Below are 25205 nucleotides of genomic sequence, written 5' to 3'. Positions count from 1 at the left end.
ACGACAGAACGTTCTATTCTGAATGAGTTTCTTTTGTAAGGCTATCAGTTGCAACGTTTTGACCTTGTGGGTTTACTCGCCGCATCATTTTCTTCTTATTCATCACCAAGATTGCTTTCGGTGCAAGAACATAACATTGAGACGCAAATCAAAGTTCGTCGCCCTCGCGATGAAAACGTTCGCCGACAACATTCATTCCGCCGCCTCGTGTTCCTTTTCGCCATTCAGCATATTTTCAGCGCCGGTCTGCCGAGTCCCTCACACTTTTTTGCTTGCTTTTCTTTCTCGCGGCTGCGGCGTGCCTTCGTGAGGACGTGCGAGCCACTTGAACACCCTCCCCCGATCGACCGACCCTCGCTCGCTCGCCGCCGCGGGGAGGTCGGCGGCTGACCGCTGCCATTTGTTGGCTGGTAATGGAGGCATGAGGATGGAGGAGTGAGGTTACAACCCTCGCGGCTGACGGGAAAGGAAATGGCAAAAAATACTGCAAAATGTGCACCGCTGTAGGGAGAAAAAGACTACAAAAGTGTCCCTTCCTCCGCATAAACGTCATTATTTTGCGGTAATTGGAGTGAATCGGATGAAAGTGTAATCGGAGTGAATTGGAATGAATTGTAATTGTATTAAATCTTGTTATATTGTAATTGGAGTGAGTCGCAAAGCTATTGGAACGAATCATATCCCATTGTAATTAAAGTGTATCATATCACAACATCATTCGAGTGAAATCAGTGAATCATATGGTATGAATCTCATCGAATTGTCATTAGAGAGAAATCTTATCAGATTGAATCATTTTGTAAACCATATTGCATATAGGAAAACAGATCACATTAGAATTGGGGAGAATCACACAGCAAGTAAATCAGTTCATATTGTAATTAATAAACGGAGGTAATAGCGTCACAGGAAAATGGAGTGAAATCCATAGCAATTGGATTCAATCGTCTGTTATTTCTATCTTATTTGAATGAATCACAACATAATTAAAATGAATCATACCGCATGTAAATGGAGTGAAGTTTATTGGATATCAGGATAAAGTATCCCATATAAGAGTGAATCATATTGTATTATACGCATAATAAAAATTTGAGTGAATCGTAATTAGTGAATTGCATATATAGTATTTAGTACTGTTCCGATACCGTTTTTTGGCCCCCGATACCGATACCCAGATTTGCAGTATTGGCCGATGCAGATACCATACCTAAGGTTTTTTTTTTCTCAACATGAAAAAGCTGTCCTGCCATTGGTTCAGAGCATTCAAGGGCCAATAGGATATCTTAGATCGGCATTCAGTGAACATGTCACATATCAGTGAATGTTGTGCACGAGCAAGACACTGCATCCCAAGTCCTATAATAGCCTTGGAATTAACGGTATCGGCGTGTTACTTGTTAGTAGTCACCAATACAGATGCCACTGTTTTAATGCAGTATCGGGGCCTCTGCTGATACAAGTACCCGTGTCAGAACAACACTAACATATATATATATCTCTCTCTCTCTCTCTCTCTCTCTCTCTCTCTCTCTCTCTCTCTCTCTCTCTCTCTCTCTCTCTCTATATATATATATATATATATATATATATATATATATATTTATATATATATTATATATATATAGATAGACAGCCTTGCTGTCGATAGGTCAGTTATGTACTCCCTTTTCCCGTAAAAAGCCCAAGAATTCTGAGCAAATGCGCTCGCCGAAGGAGCTTCTTATTATACAGTACATTAAGCCGCTCCCAAATTACACAACAAATCAGGCAGAGTGAATGCAAAGGACCCTGCCAAAGACTCTGGGCTCAAAGAAGAGCAATGGGATTTACTGGCAAATGCCTTATTTTCCCCCTCGTGTTGCGCTGTACATCAAAACAAAGACGGCTCGGCCCGGCTCGAAGCCCTCCCTTGACCTCGTTTGTAAAGCACTGCGACCGTCAATCAAGCCGGTGAAGTATTACTTCAACCTCCACGGAGGGAAAATATGAGCACGGCGGAAGACCTCGTGTGTCACGGGCAGAGTAGTTACACTCACAGTGAGGAAAATGTCAGCCAGCTTGTATGAACCTGCTGGCACCTTGTGCACGAGATCCAAGATCCTAAAGGGCGGGATTTACGACTCAAGTGTTAAGCTTGACAATTTTCGAGGTCAAAGTGAACCAAAAACTCTTTAGCGAGTTTCATGAAAACAACTCATGTCAAATGTGGCCTCAATTAATAGCGTTACCCCACATATTTGCGACTGATATTAACTAACGGAGTAATTAATAAGTTAGTTAGTTGGTTGGTATTTTACATGTACGTTTGACACAAAAACTTTACTAAGCATATGAATACAAGAATTTACATGATTGTGTGAAAAACAAGATGGATGGCGGCGTTAATAAAATAAAATAAAATAAAATAAAATAAAATGTTTGAATAACAACCGCCCACGACAGCCTACGGGCAAGTTGTGACATTTCTCAGCTGCTAAGATGAGATGAAACCCAAAAAACTGCGCTTCTTCCACGTTGGGATTTATATAATTATATTGCTTTTCGTACCTTTGGTCTAGCGCGAAAGTATGATGAAGAGCGGCCAGGCGGACCCTCGGGGAGGCTGAAAATTAAAGTTATGACACCTGGGGATGGAAAAACGTGCCGGGTGGAGAGTCTCATTGAAAGAGGAAAGTACTTTTTATTATTATTATTATTATTATTATACAGTTTTTTAATTATTATTATTTTACACAGCAATTTTATAGTGTACATATATTAATCTTGTCATTTTTTTAGATTACAGTACATATCTGTTTTTGAATAACTTCTACTTAAAAAAAAGTATCTGTATGAATTCATTATATTCAAATATGTATCAAATAAAGATATTGTCATAATTTAGGTATAATGCATTATTTCATTAAATCCAGGCTGAAAAAAGTGCACAATCGCAAACGGGCCATTCAAACGCTCAGTTGCCAAAAGCAACCTGCGCTCAATTATTGAGAGCCGTGACATCATCAAAGCGTTTGCGTCCGAACGTCTTGAAAAGGTTCTGAGCCTCATTGTCATTCCTACCCGGCCAATCGTTACTCATGATGCTGATGATGCTGATGATGATGATGATGAAGAGCCGATAAAGAGGATTCGCTTCAACCCAGGGCAAGGTCATCTCACACTCCCGACAAATGCAGATGTGATGAGGAGATTGCGTGGGGGGCGAGTGCCCTTTAACGTGACCGCTCATACACGCATGAACCTATAAAAATGATCTTTAAAATAATAATAATAATAATAATGATAATTACAATAACGATTAAGATCAAGACTATAGATTTAACAAAAACTAGCAAACTAGCAGCACAATTCACAGTTTTTATTTATTTATTTTTTATTTTTTTATTATTATTATTATTATTTTTTATCAGGCGCTTGTGCTCCCGTTGTCCCTTTCCGTTTGAAGGGAACAGAAAGGGAAAAAATAATCCCATCAGAGGCCATCCTGGGATCTGACCAGCAGGTACTGACGGCGCATCGTCCAAGAAACACCAACCTCCAAATTGGACGCCAAAATGAAGACAGACAAGAAAGAAGGTGGTAGGGGGGGAAAAAAAACAAAACAAAACACAAGCTGAGATGAAAGTGGCTGGATCAGGTTCTCTTTCAAAACCCAAGATGAGGAACAAAGGGCAATTCCATTTCTCCTGGAGCCAAAGAGGCTTTTTGCTCGTGTCGTGGAAAAAAAAAAGAAAACAAAATAAAGTAAAAAAAAAAAAAAAAAAAAAAGGGGTGTGAGAGGCCAAACGTTCACAGGATCAGACAGGAGTTCAGCACCAAAGATGAAAGTTAAATTAACTAGTGAGGTTAAAAAAATAAAACTTTTAACAAGCGGTGGAGATTGGTGACCTTTCCGACAACATCACAGTGCAGAAAGCATGTGAAACTTCGGATTTAATAACTGGTCAACCTTATTTGGCAGCAATAACTTCGACCAAACTCTTCCTGTATTTGCAGATCAATGGTGAAGAAGAATATACGGGCTGTCCTGGCAACAGAAGTCTACCAACTCCCAGTAAATTTCTTACCATGATGATGAACATCGAGACTTTTAGAGGTAATTTTGTGACCCCTTCCATGTTCACACAAGAAACCTTAATTTGAAACCAGAAACCTGACTTAAAAAAGTTCAAAACCCTACTTTTCCTTTTCCAGGTTCACGCTGTGCTTCCCTTTTAAAGAAGCAGCGGTTGAGCCATGTCCCCCACTACCCCTTCCTCATGTAATCTTTTCTGGAGAGAGTGCGAGGCTTCTCGTTCTGTCGCCATGTGTTGGTTGGTCATTGTTATTTTTACGTTTCTTAGACAGGTTGTGATTTTGAAGATTCCGATTTAAAACCCTAACCTTGTCCATAAACTCCAATTTGTAACACAAACCCTGTTTTGAACCCAAATTCAAATGAAAATATAAAACCCTTTTTTAAAGCATTTACTCTGACTTCAAACCTTACTCGAAACTAATTTGAAACCCTACTAAAAAAACAAACAAACAAACAAACAAACAAACAAACAAAGCTAGAAACCATTTTTAAAATCCAAACCAAAAACTTAATTTGAATAGATTTTTAGCTCTCTCATTCCGACATAAAAACTAAATTTGGGGGGAACCCCCCCCCCCCCCCCCCCCCAAAAAAAAAAACCAAACAAACCTTGGCTCGAAACCATACTTTAAAACCCTAAACCCTAACCTTGCCTGGAATCTCAAATTTGCAAGCTTAATACTGGTTTGAAAACCTAACTGAGATGCTAATTTATATGCTAATTGGTCAACAACCAAATTCAACTTGAAACCTTAATTTTAAACCTTAATCCTGGCGAGAAACAGTAAATTGAAACCCTAACACTAGTTTGAAACCCTAATACATATACTAATTTGTAAGGCTTGGTAAACAAACTAATCCTGACTTAACACCCGACTTTGAAACCCTAACACTGGCTTGAAACCAGTATTTAAAACCCTAGATGGTAAAACTCAGACACGATTTTACTCCACTTAAAAACCTTAACCCTGACTACAAACTCCAATGAGTAAACCTAACTCTGGTTTAATTAAAACCCTACTCCAGATGGAAATTCAATGACATGAATGCAAAGACGTTCCAGCAGGCACACAAGTTAGCGCTGCAGTCCGAGCGAGTCAAGATAAAAGAGTGGAAGACGATTGGCTCACATGCGACTGCTGGGCGGGATCTTGCGTCCGTCCCGGTACCAGGTGACCTGCGGTTGCGGGAAGCTACGGATGCGAGGCGCCGGGATGACGGCGCCCTCTCCCTGCGAGACCGACTGGTCGCGCTCACCCTCCTCGAAGCTTCCCATGACTGCCAAGAGAAATCAGACAAAGACACTCAGAAACGAAAGGTCAGTCAACGTCGGGCTCCCCCCCCCCCCGCACCCCGCGTGGATCGGCTTTGATGGACGGCGCCGTGACGTTGCCATGGTTACCGCTCCTCCGCGATGCCGGGTTGAGGTGCGTTCATGTCGGACTGTCATCCGTCTCCATCGCAAATCAAATGAGGGCATTCGTCAAAGTGGCAATGCTTGTTATTCCACACCATGGCTTAATACCCTAATATGAAACCGTAATTTAGATCAGTGTTGCTCAACTGTTGTCACCCTGGGACCCGCATCTTCCCGTCGTTGCAAAATTGACACCCATTTTAGAGAAGTTTTAACAATAAATCATTATTGCTGGTTTCAAATTAGCTTGAATTATCGCCATTAGCATGTTGCTAGCTATGACATCTGCAAGCCAAAGGTTGAGCTGCACTGTAATTATTTACGGAGCAAAATAGGTGCGGAACCCACCCCAGCCGCAACTCGGCTTTGGTTTGAAACTATTTCATATCTCAAACTTAGGGTTGAAAACCAAACACTAACTTGAAACCCTAACCCAGTGCTTCTCAATTATTTTCTGTCATGCCCCCCCAGTAAGTAGAAAACATCTCGCCACCCCCCCCGACTATAAATAGTATCATTTGTCTATAAAATTGTTATAAGCACACCTCTGCATAAGATTGTATCCGTATTAACGCGTAAGAAAATAAAAAAAAGAAAGAAATATGGAGCAACTTACAACAAAGAATAGCTTCATTAACTGTAACAGAAAAGATTTAAAGTGCATCTGAAATTCAAAAATACAATTAAATCCTTTAATTAAACTATAAACATTTTTTGACTGACATATTGTCAAACAATATGATACGGAAAAATAAAATTACATAAAATCAATAAATAACAATACATTCAAACTGATCACCAACATTAACTCAGGAGCACAATATTAAAAAAAAAAATTAACCTGCAAAACAAAAATATATAAAATAATTTGTGCTGATTCTTTTTGCTGTGTGCAAAGCGCGCATGCTCAGTGCAAACAAAACCCCTACACCACCGGGCGAATGCGCCCTGCAAACACTCTGCCAATAATGAGAGCGCCACTGCCCCCTAATGTAGTGGAGGTGCAATTTCACTTTATTCTAGGACAGTAAAAATTATTTTTTTTTTAAATAAAGAAAAAAATGCATGTTCCCCGAGGTCAAACGGGCCCCCCTTGATGGAGCCCCCCATGCACTGGCCTAACCCAACTCGACTTTGAATCCCAATTCTAACATGAAAAAAAAAATACACCCTACTCATAAGCTTTAATTTAAAACCCTTCTTTGATACCGCCTGTCTTCCCTAACCCTGCTTCGCTCGTTTTTACACTTCACTCGCTTCGGCCGAACAACTGTGTGTAAACAAGCGGGATGAACAAGTGTTTCAGTGGGAAGGTAGGAAAACGGCAAACACCTTGCATTCTGCTGCATCTCACTAACGAGACAAGGGAGCTAAATGTGCACGCCCGTTTCCGCCAGGGGGAGACGACAGATGTTGCAGGGGCGGTATTACACAATAACACCAACAACAAAAACAACAACAATATCAGTCTTGTAATAATCATAATCATCATAATAATAATGAGTGGAACAGCTGTCCAGCAGGTACATCCTTCAGCGACACATCTGCCCGCCTGCTCGCTCCTTAATGCACTGTCAATCAAACAGTGTGTGTGTGTGTGTGTTTGCGTGCATATATACACATGCAATCACGCTATGATACTTACAAGCCACTTGCACTTCAGTGCGACGTTGCAGCAGCGCTCCCACGCGATTCCGGACGATGCAGCGGTAGAAGCCGGCATGGGAGCGGTCCAACGATGGGATCAGATACCTAAAACAAACATACATAAAACACACAATTTAGCTTTCACTGAAAACAAAACTATTTATTTGCATGATTTCACAAAAACTACAATTAGTTTGACTTATTGACAATATTCGTATGTAAGGTAGTAGCAAGATGACACAAAATGCATACAGTTTCTTAGTAGGCTTTACATAATAAAGATTTTTCGGTCAATCAGCGATTTGAAACATGATAACCGATCACCAATTCAATCAGAAGATGGAACAATATATCTATTTAAAAAACTTCTATAATTACTCGACCGTTGACCGCCGCCATTCGTGGAAGAAAGGGTTTGACCCGCCAGCCCGACCCCCCCAAAAAATAAAATAAATAAAACAATTCTTTAGAAAATGCTTATAATCATGAAATATAATGTGTGTTATTTCATGGAACCGATCAGTGGCGTCATTGATCAATTGGACAATTAAGACATTACCATTGATCACCGATTTAGCATAAAATGCTAAATATTGTCAGATCCCGATCAAACCGATCAGATCGGTGTAGTCTATTTCTTAGTATCTTACGTACATTTAGTGTTGTGCGATCTCGGATAGTTAATATATTCTCATATCACAATAGAGGTAATTTTATATCCATATATATCACAATATAGTATATTTTCTTAAAATTAAATTAATGAATAGAATTTTTCTCTTAGCTTTGCTCCATTAATTAATAAAATATTTTATATGAAAACACAATAAAATTAATAAAACATAACATAAAAACGAAATATCCAATGGCCAAATAAATTCTATCTGGAAATGCCACAAGTTCACATGGAATGCAATAAAGTGTAAAATAAAGTAACAGTGCTAATGAATGAATGGTTCAAGTTTGAGTTTTAGGATCATAATATTGTCAGCTTGTTCTGAAGAAGCCACTATAGTTAAAATAAGAACGGCTACAGATGAATAAGATAACATAATCTTGGATGATCTATTAATGGATCCAATGCTAACTCTGTTGCTCAGCTGTAAATAAAGTGAATAAGAAAGAAATACGTGACAAGTGGCTCAGCCAGCGACGGTCGGCACAATCCAATGAAAATGCAACAACTGTTAGTGGTTGATCACTCATCTTGTGTGTTGACGAAGGAGGCAACTAGCGAGGAGAAATCACGTGAATTGCGTGACACATTGACACTTTGTATGCTTGTCATCTTGCTTATGCAACAACTACAAACTTAAACTGAACCAAAATGTAATTACATTTTTTTGGTCAATTTTCCTGAGCTGAAATCAAAGTCTATATGTCTAAATGTGTGTTAGTGGGCAGTTCTCCTTTGCCGAGAAAATCCATCCACCTCAGAAGTGTGGCATGTCGAAATGCTAATTAGCCAACGTGATGATTGCACGTGTGTGCCCTAGGAAGTCCACAATAAACAGCAGTTTAACTGTATTACGAGGTCAGAAAATCAATATGTAGTGTGACCACCATTCACTTCACACAGTGCAACACATTGACTGCACAGTTGTGCCTTAGGCTGCCTATGAAGAAAGGTCACACTAAAAAGTGCAGTCTTACTGTAATGGGGGGGATCCAGGGATGCGGGTCAGAAAGCTAGTCAGTACCTGGTGTGACTACCATTTTCTTCACACAGTACAACACATTTATTGTATCGCTTGGTTAAGACAAGTGAAGGCAAACCTTGTGCTGTCTAATCAGCCTCTTGGTCCGCCACATTTGTGAGGTGGATGTATTATAGGTGGTCCGTGCATCTTGGAAAGGATTTGTTAACACAAGTTGAGAAAAATAGGCCGTTTGTTTCCATAGAAAAAGTCTTGCATGTTTTGAGTTCAGCTTATCAAAATGTATATTTTTATTCGGTATAGTTTGTAAGAGCTTTAGCACGCACGTTAGCATGACAATGCAAAACAATGTTAGCTTGTTAGCACAATTAAGCAAAACTAAACTTTCATGTTGCCACGTTAGCATGAAAAGGCAAAACAACACTGTTAGCTTGTTAGCACAATTTTAAGCAAATCTAAACTGTCATCATGTTACCACGTTAGCATGACAACGCAAAACTACACTTTGTTAGCTTGTTAGCACGCAGCTGGCAGCAGTTTGTTATCCACGTTACCATATCAGTTAGCATGATAATGCAAAAACTACACTTTTCGCCGATAGTCAATTTCAAGAACACGGAAGACGGTCTTTTGAACTCGGCGAGTATGCTAAGAACACACTTCCTAAGAAGGCTAGTTGCTTTTGTAAATGGAACGGCCGTGTACTTGCTAGTTGACAAAAACAACAATTTTGTTTGTCCTTGATTCATTTATTTAGGCTAGAGACTGATTATATTTCAGAGATCATAACGACATAAGAATGGACAAGAATACAAACTGAGAAATGGTTTTTGTTAATGTTAGCATAGTTATACAAAAGAAAAAAAAAGCACTTTAGCACGTTAGTTGGCAAAATTATGCAAAAACTAAACTTTTTGTTTGTTACTGTGTTAGCACATGAGTTAGCATAACAACAACAAAAATCGTTTGTATGTCAGTGAGTTATACCAAAACTCAACTGAGTTTGTTCGCGCTTTAGCCCCACTCAAAAAACGACACTGTTACTACGTCAATCAAACACTAAATATATATTTTTTGTACATTAACACGTTAGGTAGCACGACTATGGTTTTACGCTACACTTTTACAAAGTGTAATCTAGTTTGCACCCCGTTCAAACATGACGTGGGTGTGTATTGTATGTATGTGCACCCAAACGCACACAAACACACTTAAGACCATCTAATGGATGAGCAAGGGCGCAGAGGACAGCAGAGCTTAGCTGCTTCTGTTTACTCCAATGATAATGACTCTCTGGAGGGTACCACAGTGAGGATCCTTCTTTAAGACACACACAACACACAAAGACTCAGAAAACACACATCTATTTTAAAATGTCATTTATGCAAATAGGCACACAAGCTTGGAAGAGTACAGTAGTTGACCTTGACCACAGATGCAGTGCAACATCCACCCTTTTTCATGCACATTAACGCCGGTAATCAATGTCGTCTTTGGCTTTCTTACAAGTCTAATACACCCAAATGCGCCGCCGCCGGGAGAGGAGCTCAGCCGCGTAGAGGTTGCAGAATTTCTTTCATTTAAGCTGTTAATTGGAGGGAGGCAAGCGTCAAAACCTTGTAAATTGTTAATGGAGTGTGGCTCGGGTCGGATAAAAGCCACGCTGGTATGGGGGTCACGCAAACAGTCTGCAGTCGAATTATCAGCGAGCGAGTCTTCGTTCGCGTTTTAATTGGGAGTCAGCCTAGCGCAACGCGTTTTGTCGAGGAGGGAAAAAAAAACAAAAGTTGTTGCGGGAGGTGAAAAAGTTGCCGCCGCGTGCTGTGCTCGCCATCTTCCCCACCTTCAAACGTGGTGATGATGATGACAGCAGGACGTGTGGACGATGAAGATGGCGCAAAGTGATTCTTTTGTATTAAAAGGAGAAATTAAAAGTTACGCGACAGGCAGGAAACTTTGTGTACCAACAAGAGCACCTGATGGACATCGTAGAATAACCCGCCACTCAGCGTAACAACAGGTGTGTCCTTTTTGTCATGCTTTGGCAAGTCAAAGGTATTATATAGCACATCTGACAATTTGGAGACAAAAAGTAGATTCGATTTTAGACTCGGTAAAACCAGGTCTAAAAAGTGACGTTTTGGTGGATTTCATCGAGTTTCAAGACACCAAGCCCATAAAGACGAAGAAAGCATTTGAGGTTCATTTTGGGCTGCGAAAATGCTTGGAAATCAAACACACATGGAGTTTAAAACCCAGAGTTATTTTAGCTCATAAAAACTAACGAAAAAAGTAAATTAAAATTCAAAAAACAATTTTGTTAATGAAATAAAATAAGAGAAAATGCTTAAAAAAAAAGAAAAAAGAAAAACTAAAAGTACATTTTATGTTTACAAAACTAAAACTATAATTACAGCGAAAATGTCGTCCGTTTTAGTCTTTGGTAATTGGTGTAATACATGAGCCTTCGGGGATGATTTTAAATGTGATTTTTTTCTCGATATCAACCGGAACAAGGACGTTTGAAAGTGTGTCACATAGAAGTGACGTCATCTAGCAGCAGCCAATAGAAAAGCACCTTTCAGATGACGTCGCCCCTTGGCGTCAAATTTGCATGCTTGACTTTTGGCTCCAATGGCTCGGCTCGCCTGCTTTTTCCATTTAACTAGGAAAGAAATGTGTTACTTTCTTCATTTTACCTTGGCGTTTATTAAATATTGTGCACCTGTAATAAACATTAAAAAAACTAATACTAAAACTAACAAAAAAAAAAAAGTAAGCATTTTTTAAATAAACTAATAAAAACTGACAGAACCACCTTGAAAACTAATTCAAAGTAACAAAAAAAAACAAAACAAAACCTCAAAATGAAATCAAAACTAACTAAAAATGAAAATTCTAAAACTATAACAACCCTGGTTTAGCCTCGCCAAGGCCAGGCGCCACTTCCTCCCTTCAAGGGTGACTTCAGAAGCTTTTTCTCACTTCCCTCATAATGAATACAATTAACCTTTGGTGAGCGGCGGCAGGTGGCAGGATCGGCGGGAGGGAAGGTAGGAGGCGGCAAGGGAAGATGGAGGGGAAGTGCAGGTGATCGGGTCCAGTCAGCGGGAGATGACGGCGCGAGACAGAGATTGATCGATGTTCCGGCGCTCCGCACACTCCGTCACATCCGCTAATTAGTCCCCACTCAGGAGATATGATGGGGGGGATGTGCGAAGGACAGAAGTGTGGAAGTGATGAAAAGATGACGGAGGAAGACAATTTAGGAAATGCTGCTCAAGAGACTGCAACTGAATTGACCGTCATTATAAAGGGTGCGTCTACATGTACCTTGCTGTCGTGGGAATACACCAGAAACAGGCTGCTGCATGTATTCAGATAATAAGGTGAAGCAGCATGGTGCTAATTAGCAAAGGTTTTTTTTTTTAGCACAGTTAATGGTAAACAATTTGCTAACAGATGGTGAACCATTTTGTACAAGTATGATGTATGTACAGTTGTGTTTTGAACTGATGTAACCGGCATCTAGTATCAACTGGTCTTAAGCTATGTGGTGTCAGGAGCTATGTGATGTCAAAAGCATTTTCCATATGTGATGTGAAGTAACGAATGTATTGGTGTTCCAAATATGTTTGTGGTCAGCAATTGATAGCATTTTGTTATAATTTCCTTTTATTTGTATTCATGAATCGAATCAATCGCCATTTATATGAAACATTGAGCTGCATATTGATCACAAGCGTCCATACATGTCCATTAATTAAACCAATTTTTACATATGACTGATTTTCTTTACAACTAATATAGACAACAGCAAAAGTTTGACTTGACAATTTCATTTAACCCATAAAAGTGTCGGTCGCCCCCGTGTTATTGTGTGTTGCAAACTGAGGCGAAACGGCAGCTTTAATTCTGGTGGTTTCAGAAAAACGCACTATTCATCATTTTGGGAATTAATGCCATTTTACGCCGAGCAACTCAATTTTCATGGACTCAAAAGTATTTTTTTGAATGGAAGGTTTATTTCGGTTCCATGCATTACACAGAAACAAAACGCATCAATTAATAACCGAAAAAGGAATAGGCTTATCCTATAGAGTCCCATCAATCACCTAAAAAATGACAACATAACCAAATCAATAAATACGACATAGTATAATTCTTAAGTGTTTTACATTTTATCAGTGGCACAATTGGCGTGATTTTTTTTAATTTTTTTTTAAGTACACAGCTTTAACACATCAAGTCCATTCCACAAATTTACACCAAAAAATGAAATATCTATATTTTATGTTGATCCTCACTTCACGTTTGAAACTTAAATAAATAAACCCCATAAAATAATATCCATAAGTTTTAAAATTCCAGACCATATAAATAATTGATTAGTTGATTGCCTGTAGTCAATCTTTCCATAAATTTTTCTGGAATTTAATCATTGGGTGTTTGTTTTATATACATTGCCCCAAACTTCAGCACAATATGACGTGAGGCATATGGCTTCCAACACAAACAATATCCATCCATCCATCCATTTTCTTTGACCGCTTATTCCTCACAAGGGTCGCGGGGGCTGCTGGCGCCTATCTCAGCTGGCTCTGGGCAGTAGGCGGGGGACACCCTGGACTGGTTGCCAGCCAATCGCAGGGCACACAGAGACGAACAACCATCCACACTCACAAGCACACCTAGGGACAATTCGGAGCGCCCAATTAACCTGCCATGCATGTCTTTGGAATGTGGGAGGAGACCGGAGTACCCGGAGAAGACCCACGCGGGCACGGGGAGAACATGCAAACTCCACCCAGGAAGGTCCGAGCCTGGACTCGAACCGGAGACCTCAGAACTGGGAAGCGGACGTGCTAACCACTCGACTACCGTGCCGCCGGACACAAACAATAATCATTCCTAAAAACTGTTTCAAAAACTTGTTCAATTTTAATACAAATTAAAGTTTTATATCATAGTTGAAACACCATAACAAACCATAAATTAAGTTTTTTTTCATTTAATGATAACTTCTTATAATCAAAAAGTACAAATGTAGTTTCGTTGAATAAGCACATGAATGTTCATTTCATTAAAAATTGTCTTTTTTTTCCTTGTCTCTAAATATATAAAAAAAAAAGCACATCTCTGTGTAAAAGTATCTTATTTGAAAAAGTCCATGTATTTTTTATTTATTTTTTTTCCCACTGCACTGACATTGATTGTGTTGTTATTGTGGCTCGTTAAATGAGATGAGCGGTGGCCTCACTATGAGGAGGGCAAGGAGCGGCCAGCAACATCCAATTAGTAGCGGGCAAAAACTTGCCCCACTCACATGTTTGTGCGCTTGAATCATCACTTGATGGCGGCGACGGGGTTACGGGGGTGGTCTCGCAAGGGGGTGGGGGGTCTTACACCAGCCAGCATCTCTTTGGTCAGGCGACCCTAATGGATTGCTTTCAGGAAGTGAGAGCATCCCATTTGCCACAACATACTTTATATCACAAGGCATCTGCACTCTTTTGGGATTTGCACCAAGACTTCTTATTCGTGGTGCCTTTGATCATTTTCAAAGCCAGCAAAATATTGTCATGAATCTGGTGAACTTTGGAATCATTAATCATACACCGCATGCAGAGGGAAGATATCAAGAACATGGTGTCTCTGAGGATCTTGAAAGTCAGCAAATATAAATTGTGGAAACGTCGCCACACAAGCGATGGCGAGGAACCTCTCATCATTAACTCATTTGCTCCCAAAGACGTAGTAATACGTTCTATTTGAAATGTTTTGGTCCCAAAGACGTATTTATACATTTTTTTTTTTATGATAGAGCGCAGAGAAGGCTTTGATGCAGCCTCTGAACTGCAGAGAACGGTTGAAGCAATGGTAATTATGACAAAAACGGCCAGCAGGTGGCAACAGAGTATAAGAGATAAACCAGGGCCATGTTGCAACAAGCTATTTTGACAGTGTTTTCACCAGGAATGTGACTTAATGATGAAACTTTTTTTTTTCTTTTTTCTTTAATGATGAAACATAGCTACATTCTAATGCTAACTGATACAAGAAAGGAAACAGATTTGTCTTAAGCACAAAATAGTCACAAACTAGGGTGTAAATTGACCATCTTGAGACTAATGTAAATTGAGTTCTTTCTCAACCCAATCTTTTGCAAAAGACCTCATTTTTGTCCGTCAACTGCCGTTAACGCTCCAAGCTATCTCCTTCCTCTACTCGGGTAATTGCATACATGTATATTATATTTATGCTTGCTTCAATTTACTCAGAGCAGCCATGAAATTACAACATCTGCAAATTATTCGCAACGGATGTCAGGTGAATTTGCGTGTGAGGAGACGGCTTCTTGGTGATACGTTGGTGACAAATCTATCTTCCGCGAGTTTGATTTATTCAGCGCGGATCAATCAAACGGCAAGCGACTCTCTATTACGAGCACGGTCAAAGTGTCAGTCGCATTGTCACGCTTGTTCCCACTCGATTGGCGCAGGGGGGAAAAAAAAAAAAAAAAAGCGAAGCTTCCCCTTTTTGTTGCGATTGTACTGCCGGCCAGAACTAATTTACACGTTTCAAAAAGTAGACGGCGGTGGCGGGAAGGGACGTCGTCCCGATAAAAAGCCAAGACTGAGGAGCTGTCATGTCTTCAATGTCACGCAATTTAATTTTGCCGCGGCATTGATGAGATTCGGCGACATTCCACCACCTTATGCCGACTTTGTCATTGTGCTACATGTGTTCAGATTATAATGAGAAAAAGCATGTGGCTCGTCACCGAGGTTATTTTGGTGCGCTAGGTATCAAGTAGCATTTGGATGTTTGTAATCTCAATGAAAATTATGTTTAGCATAAATGTAACTGCTGTTGTCGTTGGAAGACCTTGTGATTAGCTCCAAGTGACAATTTCAAGTAACAATTGTGAAAAAAATAAAATAAATCAGTTGAGTTTTGCATAACAATAGTGCAAAATTCTGACCAAAACAATTTCGTCCCACCTTCTACATTGAGTTGCTACCTGGTGCTATTGATTAGCTGACGGACTAGGATACAAGGTCACGTCACATGCTGTCAGTATTTAAAGCAGCTCTCAGCACTCGTGGACAGCATCACTCAAATACTCTTTTTAAAAAAAAAATAAATAAAAAATTGCTCTCCCCCCGTACTTAAAAAGGCTGCCGTTGCATGAATTTGGAACGTAGCAGTTTGAAATATGGATCAAAGGAAATGCTGTCAGCAAGGATGGTGCCCAAAAAATGAAAAAAAAAAAAAAAAAAGGAAAAAGTTCTATCAGCCAACTTTCATCTGCTGCATAACAAGTGCACTACCGACAATACTGAGTGATAGATCACACTCGGTTCCTGTTGCGATACCTGACTACTGATGTGAGCGCTCGTTGGCCGGAACTTGAGGCAATCTAATCTCATTCATAAAGGTTGGTACTACAATAACGCTGAGGAAAATCAAAAGTTGTGTTTTTAGTGTATTTCTTGCTAGACATTGCATAGGGATAACACACGGAGTGCAGTATATAAGGCATTTTGACTGCCAACAATGCCAAAATTAAAAATAAATAAATGTATTAATAAATGTTAAAATAAAAACAGATATCAAAAGTATAATTCAAAAATTAAATACAAAAATAAATAACGATTCTGCATTTAATTCTCTTTAAAATTATATATAATACATGGACTACCTCAAAAATATATATGTAAGTAAAAATATATATACATTAGGACTGGGCAATATATCGAAAACAATATCGATATCGTGATACTGGCCCATGCAATATGCATATCGCAAAGACATGCAATAATTTTCATTTGAATTTTTCATCATCTAGGGTAATTACAGTTAATTACGCTTTTTCCAATATCGTGCAGCCCTAATATACATATATGTAAAAATACATACAAAAAAAAAACTAGATTAAAAAATCACAAATAAAAAAAATAAAATAAAAATGTCAATCAATAAATATTTTTAAATAATTTTCATGCTGCAGGCGCTCTGTCAGCATGAGATTTTATTCAAATGAGGGGGCGGTCCTAAGTGCGTCTTGCAGTAGACTCCGCTGTTGCAAACTGCCTTTCAATGGTTTGAATCCCGTTTATTTTATTTAATATTTATTTTTACCTTTATTTATTTATTAATTTATTTATGGATATATTAAATTGTTGTTTTTATTTCCATTTATATTTATTTTTTGTATTTAATTTTTTTTAATTGAATTTTTTTTTATATTTACATTCATTCATTCATTCATTTTTAATTTTGGCAGTTTTAGTCCTCCACAAAAGTGAGCCGCATGCTGCTTCACCAAATCCAAAAAATATTACTATTTGAGCACACGAATCAGCCAACACACTGTAGCAGCCTTCACACCTGCATATGCTCAAGAAAGAAGTACGCAAGGTCATCTGACGATCACCTCAGCTGCTGTCCCAGTTACATTAAACACGCGCCTCCATGTGATCACAAACAAACAATTGTTCACTTGGAACAGAGCAACTGAGAATAACCTTTCGACCTTCATAAGCAGCTGCCGTCACGTTTATTCTAAACATCCGCTTCTGTGAGATCGCACGCAAACAATTTGCTTACAGCCACTTGGAAGGGAACAAACAAAGTGCCACATGCTGCTTCACTACATTATTCTCGGTTTCTCCTTGTGGACATGCTGCTGTGTGACTCATCCTCACAAGATGCGTCGTGCGCTAGCCTCTCCAGTACACTCTGACCACTTCTTCTCACACTCGCGTGTCACTCTGCTCTTATCGTCCTCTGGAGATCTGCAAGACATCATCAACTCGCCCAGGCTGGAATCCGTCTTTTTTTTTTTTTTTTTTCCTCCTTCACATATACTGTATGATCAGCACTGTGTGTGTATGTGTGCTGCACAAACACACAAACACAAACAGGCAGCGTATACACACACACATAGCTTAGTGAGATAAGGCCGTGTTGGCTGCACGATAACAATCTTCCAGTTACCGTTAAAGACACTTTATCTGGCAACCCAACCACCTCGTGCATAAACACACACAAGAAAAGACACACACATTTGGGATGCTGTGTGAGAAGAATGGTCACGAGGGCAAAGCACAGCAGCACAAGAGGAACAGCACAAGCACAAAATAGCTCTTATTGTAGAGTGTACAATATACTTAACAGACTATAATGAGATGATTAATAACATTTTTAAAGGTACACTCAGTATTATACAGTGGCATCTAGTGGTGAAATAATAAATCATTCGGAAAAAAAAAACAATTGTTTGTGTTAGTAGTATGTAAAAAGATATGTTGTATCGCATAAACGTACTTTTTTAAAATATAACGGTTAGTCTAGAAATCGCAAATTATCTTACATGTCCGCGCCTCGCCTGCTAGTGTCTGCCATGTTTCGCCGCCATCTTTCTGCTACGGGTGCCGTCAAAGACAAATTTCAGCGCTCCATTTCTTAACGCGTTTTTGGAACGCACTTCCGGTTTGTATGGCGACCGCATGTCCACGAAGAAGAAGAGTTTCCGGTCCCCGAAGAGAGCATTATCAAGCATCACACTTACTTTGGGAATTTATTTTATTTCAGCGCGACAAAACAAGAGTTTATATTGTAGCCGCATTTGCCAGATGGAGAGAAATGAGGAACAGACTAGGTTTGGGACGTGCCGGTGCCTTCGACTGCTTTCTACTTGACCGGTAAGTAAGAGTACATTTGTGTTTACGTTTTGAGAGCGAGAGAAAAAGTATACTCCGTACTAATTAATACGATGTTCGTACCTTTGTTTTACGATCACTGTATCTGTTGATTAGCAACTCCGCACCACTCGAACGATTTCGTTATGTAGCTACTTGCTTTGAAAAAAAAAAAAGATTCCCGCTGGCACGTTATATTTAGAGTAAATGCGCAAGTTATTGTGTAATGTAATGTAACTGTGATTTCGGAGGTATATTTGCCCATAACTTCAATAGAGAATCTAAAGCATACTGTATTAGTGGAGGAGTTGAAAATTATTTTCGTTGTGGTTGGTGAAAATAGGGTTCTCGAAATTAATTTTCGGCAGGGAATAACTTTCTGGACTTAAATGCTGGCTGTACCGTAAGCACTGCTAGAGTCTGAACTCTCTCACTCAAGTGTGTACTGGTCCATTGTGTAATTGGGTGCACAAGAATTTACAGGCTGCCACGTTTTCCACGGAAATTCGACAAGCAAGCAGCCTTTGCATATTCTATGCAGTATGCAGTCAAGTTACTTTTATCTAGCTAATACAATGTTTTGGGCCCAAAAACTAAAGATCTTACCTCTATTTTGGGGGCTTTGTTGGAAAGTTGGTGACATATAGTAGTATCATCAATTATTCTATTTTATTTTATAATTGTGTTTTTGTTTGTGTCACACTAGATCAACAGCCAAACTTGAGGGGTTCCAGAACCATATTCTGATGTATACAAGCATTCATGCACCGTTTAAATACATCACCGACCTGCAAGAAAAAAAAATATCAAGGGGAGAGTCAGCAGCCATATTGGAATGCCCCGAATGAGGACACTTGAATGGAGGACCCCAGAAGGCTTCGGTGTTGTACCACCAGTATCTCCACCTACCATATCTGAGCTGCAACAAACTGAAGTCAGCCGACGTCTTGGTATGTCATTTACATATGGACGGCATTGCACACTACATGAACTTTTTGTGTGAAGCAATACGGAATGGTCACATGTACAAGCACCACTTGTTTTACACAGGACCTGCTGACCAGGTGTCTGAAGCCATGGAGTGACTCCTCCCTCACTTTCCTCAGCAAGCCTTTGAAGAATATGATATCATCGTTGGTGGGAACATGCCCTCACTCCATAACATGTACTTGTGCAGTCAAGGAGCATGTCAAACTTAATAAAACCAGCAAACATTGAAGTGACTTCATTTTTACTGCAGTCTGTTCACACAATCAATGGACAAGCCTTCCTTAATTTTGCCCCAATAACATCATAGAGTAGGCGAAAAGTAGTGTTACAGATCATACTGTGTTCGGGAGAGTTTGAGGAATGTTGCAATGTTAATGGGGGGCAATGTCAGCACACACACACACACACACACACAAAAAAAACCATCATGGTATTGAGTTAATCAGATATTTTAGCTGTGTACAACACATACCTGCTCTGTAACACTACTTTTGGCCCAAACCTGTATGTCTATTTTCCATATTTTGAAATGCACAGCGTATTGGTAAAATTCTGGAACAACTGCAATTCATGTAGCTCATTATATTCTAACAGCATTTTTTTTTTTTTTTAGTTAATATGTTCATTTCATGTAGACTTTTATTTTACTTTATTTTATTCATTCATTTTCATGTACTGTACCTTACATTCATTGGCCAATGAAGAATTCCTTGTCATTGCAAGCATTTATAATAATTCTCCAGGCTTTTGATGTTTTACATTTCTGGTCATGTAAAATAGTGTTAGGTTAGGTGTCGAATGAACACTGCATGTTGACGCCAAAGGAAATAGTATTTTTTTAGTTATTCAAAATGTACAAATTAACACACAACAACAATATACAAGTTATACAAACTACAACAACAAGTGTCAGACATGGACTAATTATATGCCAGGTAAAAAACCTTTGTATTGTCCTCAAGGATCTGGGAAAGTGTCACTTATTTGCTACAAGTCCACCAAGGTGCTGCAGTCTGGGATCCAGGTACAGGAAATCATGGTGGTGCTGATGTGGGATCCAGGTACAGGAAATCATGGTGGTGCTGATGTGGGATCCAGGTACAGGAAATCATGGTGGTGCTGATGTGTCAAAAAGTATTTCTTGGTGTCAGTCTATCAGCTGGACTTGGATATCTTCATGTTCCTCCATGGTCATTTCCTGTACGAGTCTCTGCAAGAAGGTAACAATTGTATGTCAGATGAGGTACCAAACAATGAACTGAAAGTCACTGAGCCAATGAAGTACATTATTACATGAGCAAGACTATTTGTGAAAGCCATGTAAATTCCTGCACATCGAAGTACAAGGAAGCTGTTGTATCTTCAATCAAAACTAATTAAGTTGCTTAGTGATATTTATTAGGTAAAATTGTTCAACATGGTGACAAATCGATATCTGAGTAAAGGGTTTCAAATGTTTTTGTAAGCAGCACTTTTCTGAGTGGTTAGTAGCAACAAGACACGGGGGGAATTACGAGTCTGAGTTGCATCTGTGTAGTTCAGTTAACACCATTATTTTTGCACGATATACTAAACATATCAGCAAACTATGTAATCTAAATACCACATATTCCAAGCAAAGGTATGTTTTGAGCCATTCACATGCATGCTCGAATGGAATTATTTTTCCATGATGACATAATTGTACGTTACGAGGCACCGCGTTCTCTTCCTCGTCGTCTCTCTCGCCCCCTTTGAGATGGTCCACATGTCTATAAAACGTATAACATAACTGTGTGTTCTCTGTTGCATGGTTTAGTTACACTAACAAATATGAACATAGATAGCCATTATCATTAGCTGACGTACAGTATTTCCAAACAATGCCGACAAAAATATTAATTCTGAAATTAAATGACTAAATCACAATTATTAGGGATCTGTACAGTATGTCTAACAAATGCAATTCACTTACGTCATCACTCGAGGGAATACCAGAAGTTGTTTGCGTTCTGTTCCGGTGAAATTGGTGGTAGGCTGTTGAAGTAGGGTCTCTCTGGGACGCCGTAGTTCGTGTGCTTAAAATCATTGCATTATCTTGTTTGACCGATAGATGGCGGTCGTGAGCTACACACTGGGGCTTTAAGCTTCATTGAAATATATAGCAGTGGAAAAAATGACATTATCTTGGGTCAAACGTGCACTAAAATCATCAAATTTTGCCAACATGCTCAAATGACCCTAGAATGGCTGACGCCCACATGCATTGACCAAAATGTCAATGTTTCACAATTTAGCATCATATATCGCCGAAGTGTGTCACTGGAGTTGGGTGGAATTGCATCACCAAAACCATCACTTTCCAGGAAATCAAAAGAAAGATGATGTTTGATGATTTTTGATACATTGCATCGTCAAAGAGAATAAGTCATTTGGCTTTAGATTGCAAAGTATGGTTGCAGTGTAGCTGGCGCCGTTTCTGAATATGTAGGCGTTTTCATTTTTAAATGTGTATTACTTGTGCGCAATATTTAAAAAACACCATGGGCGCAACGTCATCTGAAGGTGCTTTTCTATTGGCTGCTGCTAGATGACGTCACTTCTGTGTGACATACTTTCAAACATGTCATTATTTTGGTTATTGTACTAAAAATCACATTTAAAATCATCCCCAAAGGCTCATGCTTTAAATTAATTACCAAAGACTAAAACGAAGGACATTTTTGCTATAATTATAGTTAGTTTTGGTTAGTTTTGTAAACAAAAAATGTAGTTTCAGTTAGTTTTCGTTTTATAAAAAGCATTTGCGTTTTTATTTTATTTCGGTAAGAATATTGTTTTTTTAATTTTAATTGTATTTTTTTCATTAGTTTTAGTTAATTAAAATAACCTTTAATGGCACCTGTTTTTCGATACCCTCCCTTCTTACTTTGACCATCTCCAAACGTTTTTTTGTTTATTTTATTTGAACTAAGTCAAATGGCATTTTTAGCATTTTTTCATTCATGTCGCGGGCCACTGAAAGATGGACGACGGGCCGCAAATGGCCCCCGGGCCGTAGTTTGGAAACAACTGCTTTAAGGGGGTTGTCAGTGCGCCATCCAGTGGACAAAATTACCAACAACAGTTAATTTGAGTGAAAAACTGCAGTTTGTGGTCGATCTTCATGGACCACAACAGTGTTGCCATGCTGGGGTGCATCATGAACTGAGAAACATTTTGTATAAAAGCAACTTTTTGTCTAAAAATCTTTTTATGTGGAATGTAAAAATGGTGTAGAATTATCCAAACTTCTTATGGGACAATAGTTTCTGGTTGTGGCAACATAATTACATCCTTTCATTGCATAGTAAATATGAACCAGTGTAATTAAAACTGCCCCAAATAACACAGAGGATGTCTTCATGATCATTTACTCATTCCCTACTCTATAATATCTATAGAGGGATTTTGAAATAGTGGAAATATATAAGTTGGTGTGGGCAGAGGCGCTAAAATGGCGCAGGAAATTACCTAGACCCCAAAAGAGATGGCCCATATCTGTGTGTCCCATTTTTAAAATATGTCCACTTGATCCCCACCACCCATCCTCCCACGTCTTCACAGCTTTTAAAACAATTACATTTCTTCATAACATGCCGTTGCACGCATTGGTCACATCATGAATTATTCCCGCACACACGTATTCACAGCAGATGAGAGACGAACCAGCTGGACGTGACGGAAGCGCTTATCCACTGTTCAACATACAAGCCTGCCAAAGGCAAACAACCTTGCATTTCTCCAAACAAGAGGTGGAAGTACAGTTACGCATTGATAATGTAGCCAATTTATCATAAATTGGCAGGGGTCTACTCATGATAGACATGCCAACCAAATTGATGTTGCGAAATGGAAGTAGCCGCCACAGATCTACGAGATATTTAACTAATTTGCTCCCAATACAGTGTAAATACGTTTTTTTTTTACGTTTTACGTGTCCCAAAGACGTATTTATACGTTTTTTTGTTTTTTATGCTAGAGCATACAGAAGGCTTTGATGCAGCCTCTCAACTGCAAAGAACGGTTGCAGAAATGGTAGTTATTACACAAACGGCCAGCAGGTGGCAGCAGAGCAAAGGAGATCAACAGGGGCAATGTCGAAAAAAAGCTAAATTACTTACAATTTTAAATAGATTTGTGAAAACTGATGAAACTTAGCTCTATTCTAATGCTAATTGCTGCAAAACGGAAACAGATAGAAACATACTTTTTTTTTTTTTTTAATCTTTCTTTTGATAGGTTCCATGCTTTTATAACAATAGAACACAATATTCAGTGGGCCTTGCAAAATCAGTCAAAATCCAGTAAAACAGTCGGGAGCGAACGGGATTGCGTCTGAGAAAATGGCTGGGAGTGAATGAGTTAATGCACCTAGTCCTTTTTTAAATGAACCAGTAACCAATCACATCTTGATTGCTCACCTGTACTCCAGAGAGAAGCGGGTCAGCTCGGTGCTGTTGTGGATCCACTTGAACTCCAGAGGCCAGCTGCCCTCGGCCATGCAGGTCAGCACCAGCCGGTTGCGCTCCAAATGCAGCTGACTGCGCACCGGCTCCGTCTTGAAGTACGGCGGCACGTCGTCTGCCATGGAGAAGAAAGGCAAGTCCAATTGACACGGAATCCAGCATGACTGCTCATTTTGAAAGGATGTGCAAATATGAATTCCGAACACGGGCTCGTCAGATGAAGTCAAAGCAATCGGAAACGTGCTTTTTGGAGCAGAGTAATTCACACTATTACTGTTGTGCTTGTCAGACGGCTCCGTTTACTAAAAAGACGACAATTATTGGTGCTGCACTCCCTAAAAAGAGTTCAAAGCAAACATGGTGAAGCAGCATATAGCTGCTATGCTGCAATTCTTTTGAATAAAAACATTCTTAAAATCAATTTCACTGTACATTATTTTAGTAATTCTAGAAAGCTAATTTTTACGTACTTATTTACTTTGCTTTTAAATGCCTGTTTTGTTTGAAAATGCATTTAAATGTTAATTATGTGAAGCATATTAAGTTACTTTGTGGCTTGCCTTACAAATAATATATTTAAGATATTCATGTTTCATGGCATTAAATCTTCCCGTTTACATAGATAGGCGGTATGAAGAGAGAATCCCATCCTGAGGAGATCCATACATCTTCCATAAACGTCACTGTGTTACTTAGTGGCGACATGAAATTATGAAGTCAACCTTCTTCTCATTGTGGATTTATTAGCTCTAGGTGATGTTAAATTGTCATGTAGGTGAATAAAGATTGAGCTTTGACTATCCAACTGCAATATTTCTCTTTGTAAAGGCTGCAGTACGGAATCTCAGCTCAAGCGACTTGCAATGTTGGAGGCGATACAAAAAACTGGCGCGTCGGCTGATTACGGCGGCCATGTAAACACGCTCCAGATGGGAAGCGAGATGTGAGTGTCCCGACTAGATCCAGCTGATCCCCAAGAAAAGTCATCTTGCTTGCGATGAGTCCACTCTGCCGTGGAGAGGAAGGAGTGAGTCACGAAATATGTTGGTCAGTGCCCAAGATCGGAGCGGAAGCAGCGCACTTTTTAATTTTAAATTATTATTTTTTTCCCCCCACATCTCAATCAAGGAGGCGCCCGCACTGTCAAGCTCCCCGGAGATGCTCATATCTCCGCACTGATGAACGACGCCAACGCCACAGAGAGCTCACTTGATGATC

At 39.3% G+C, this 25205-nt stretch overlaps 1 protein-coding gene and 1 long non-coding RNA gene across 6 annotated transcripts in view; one reads left to right on the top strand and one right to left on the bottom strand.

The window, feature by feature from the left end:
- sdk2b (sidekick cell adhesion molecule 2b) overlaps positions 1 to 25205 on the bottom strand; it is a 200477-nt gene that overhangs the window by 42394 nt on the left and 132878 nt on the right. For all 5 annotated transcript variants that reach the window (XM_077502505.1, XM_077502507.1, XM_077502506.1 and 2 more), the window contains exons 2-4: positions 23943 to 24102; positions 7144 to 7250; positions 5212 to 5359 (exon numbers count right to left, since the gene is read on the bottom strand). In XM_077502505.1, coding sequence (XP_077358631.1) covers positions 5212 to 5359; positions 7144 to 7250; positions 23943 to 24102 — 415 coding nt within the window. The remainder of the gene's footprint in view (positions 1 to 5211; positions 5360 to 7143; positions 7251 to 23942; positions 24103 to 25205) is intronic.
- LOC144005521 (uncharacterized) lies at positions 18012 to 21621 on the top strand. The gene is made up of 3 exons (XR_013279593.1): positions 18012 to 18513; positions 19217 to 19460; positions 19561 to 21621. It is a non-coding gene; the product is annotated as an uncharacterized LOC144005521 (long non-coding RNA).

Source organism: Festucalex cinctus, chromosome 17, assembly GCF_051991245.1.
Source record: "Festucalex cinctus isolate MCC-2025b chromosome 17, RoL_Fcin_1.0, whole genome shotgun sequence".
Taxonomy (NCBI): domain Eukaryota; kingdom Metazoa; phylum Chordata; class Actinopteri; order Syngnathiformes; family Syngnathidae; genus Festucalex; species Festucalex cinctus.
Note: the sequence above shows the minus strand (reverse complement) of the source record. Positions and strands in the feature narration are given on the sequence as shown.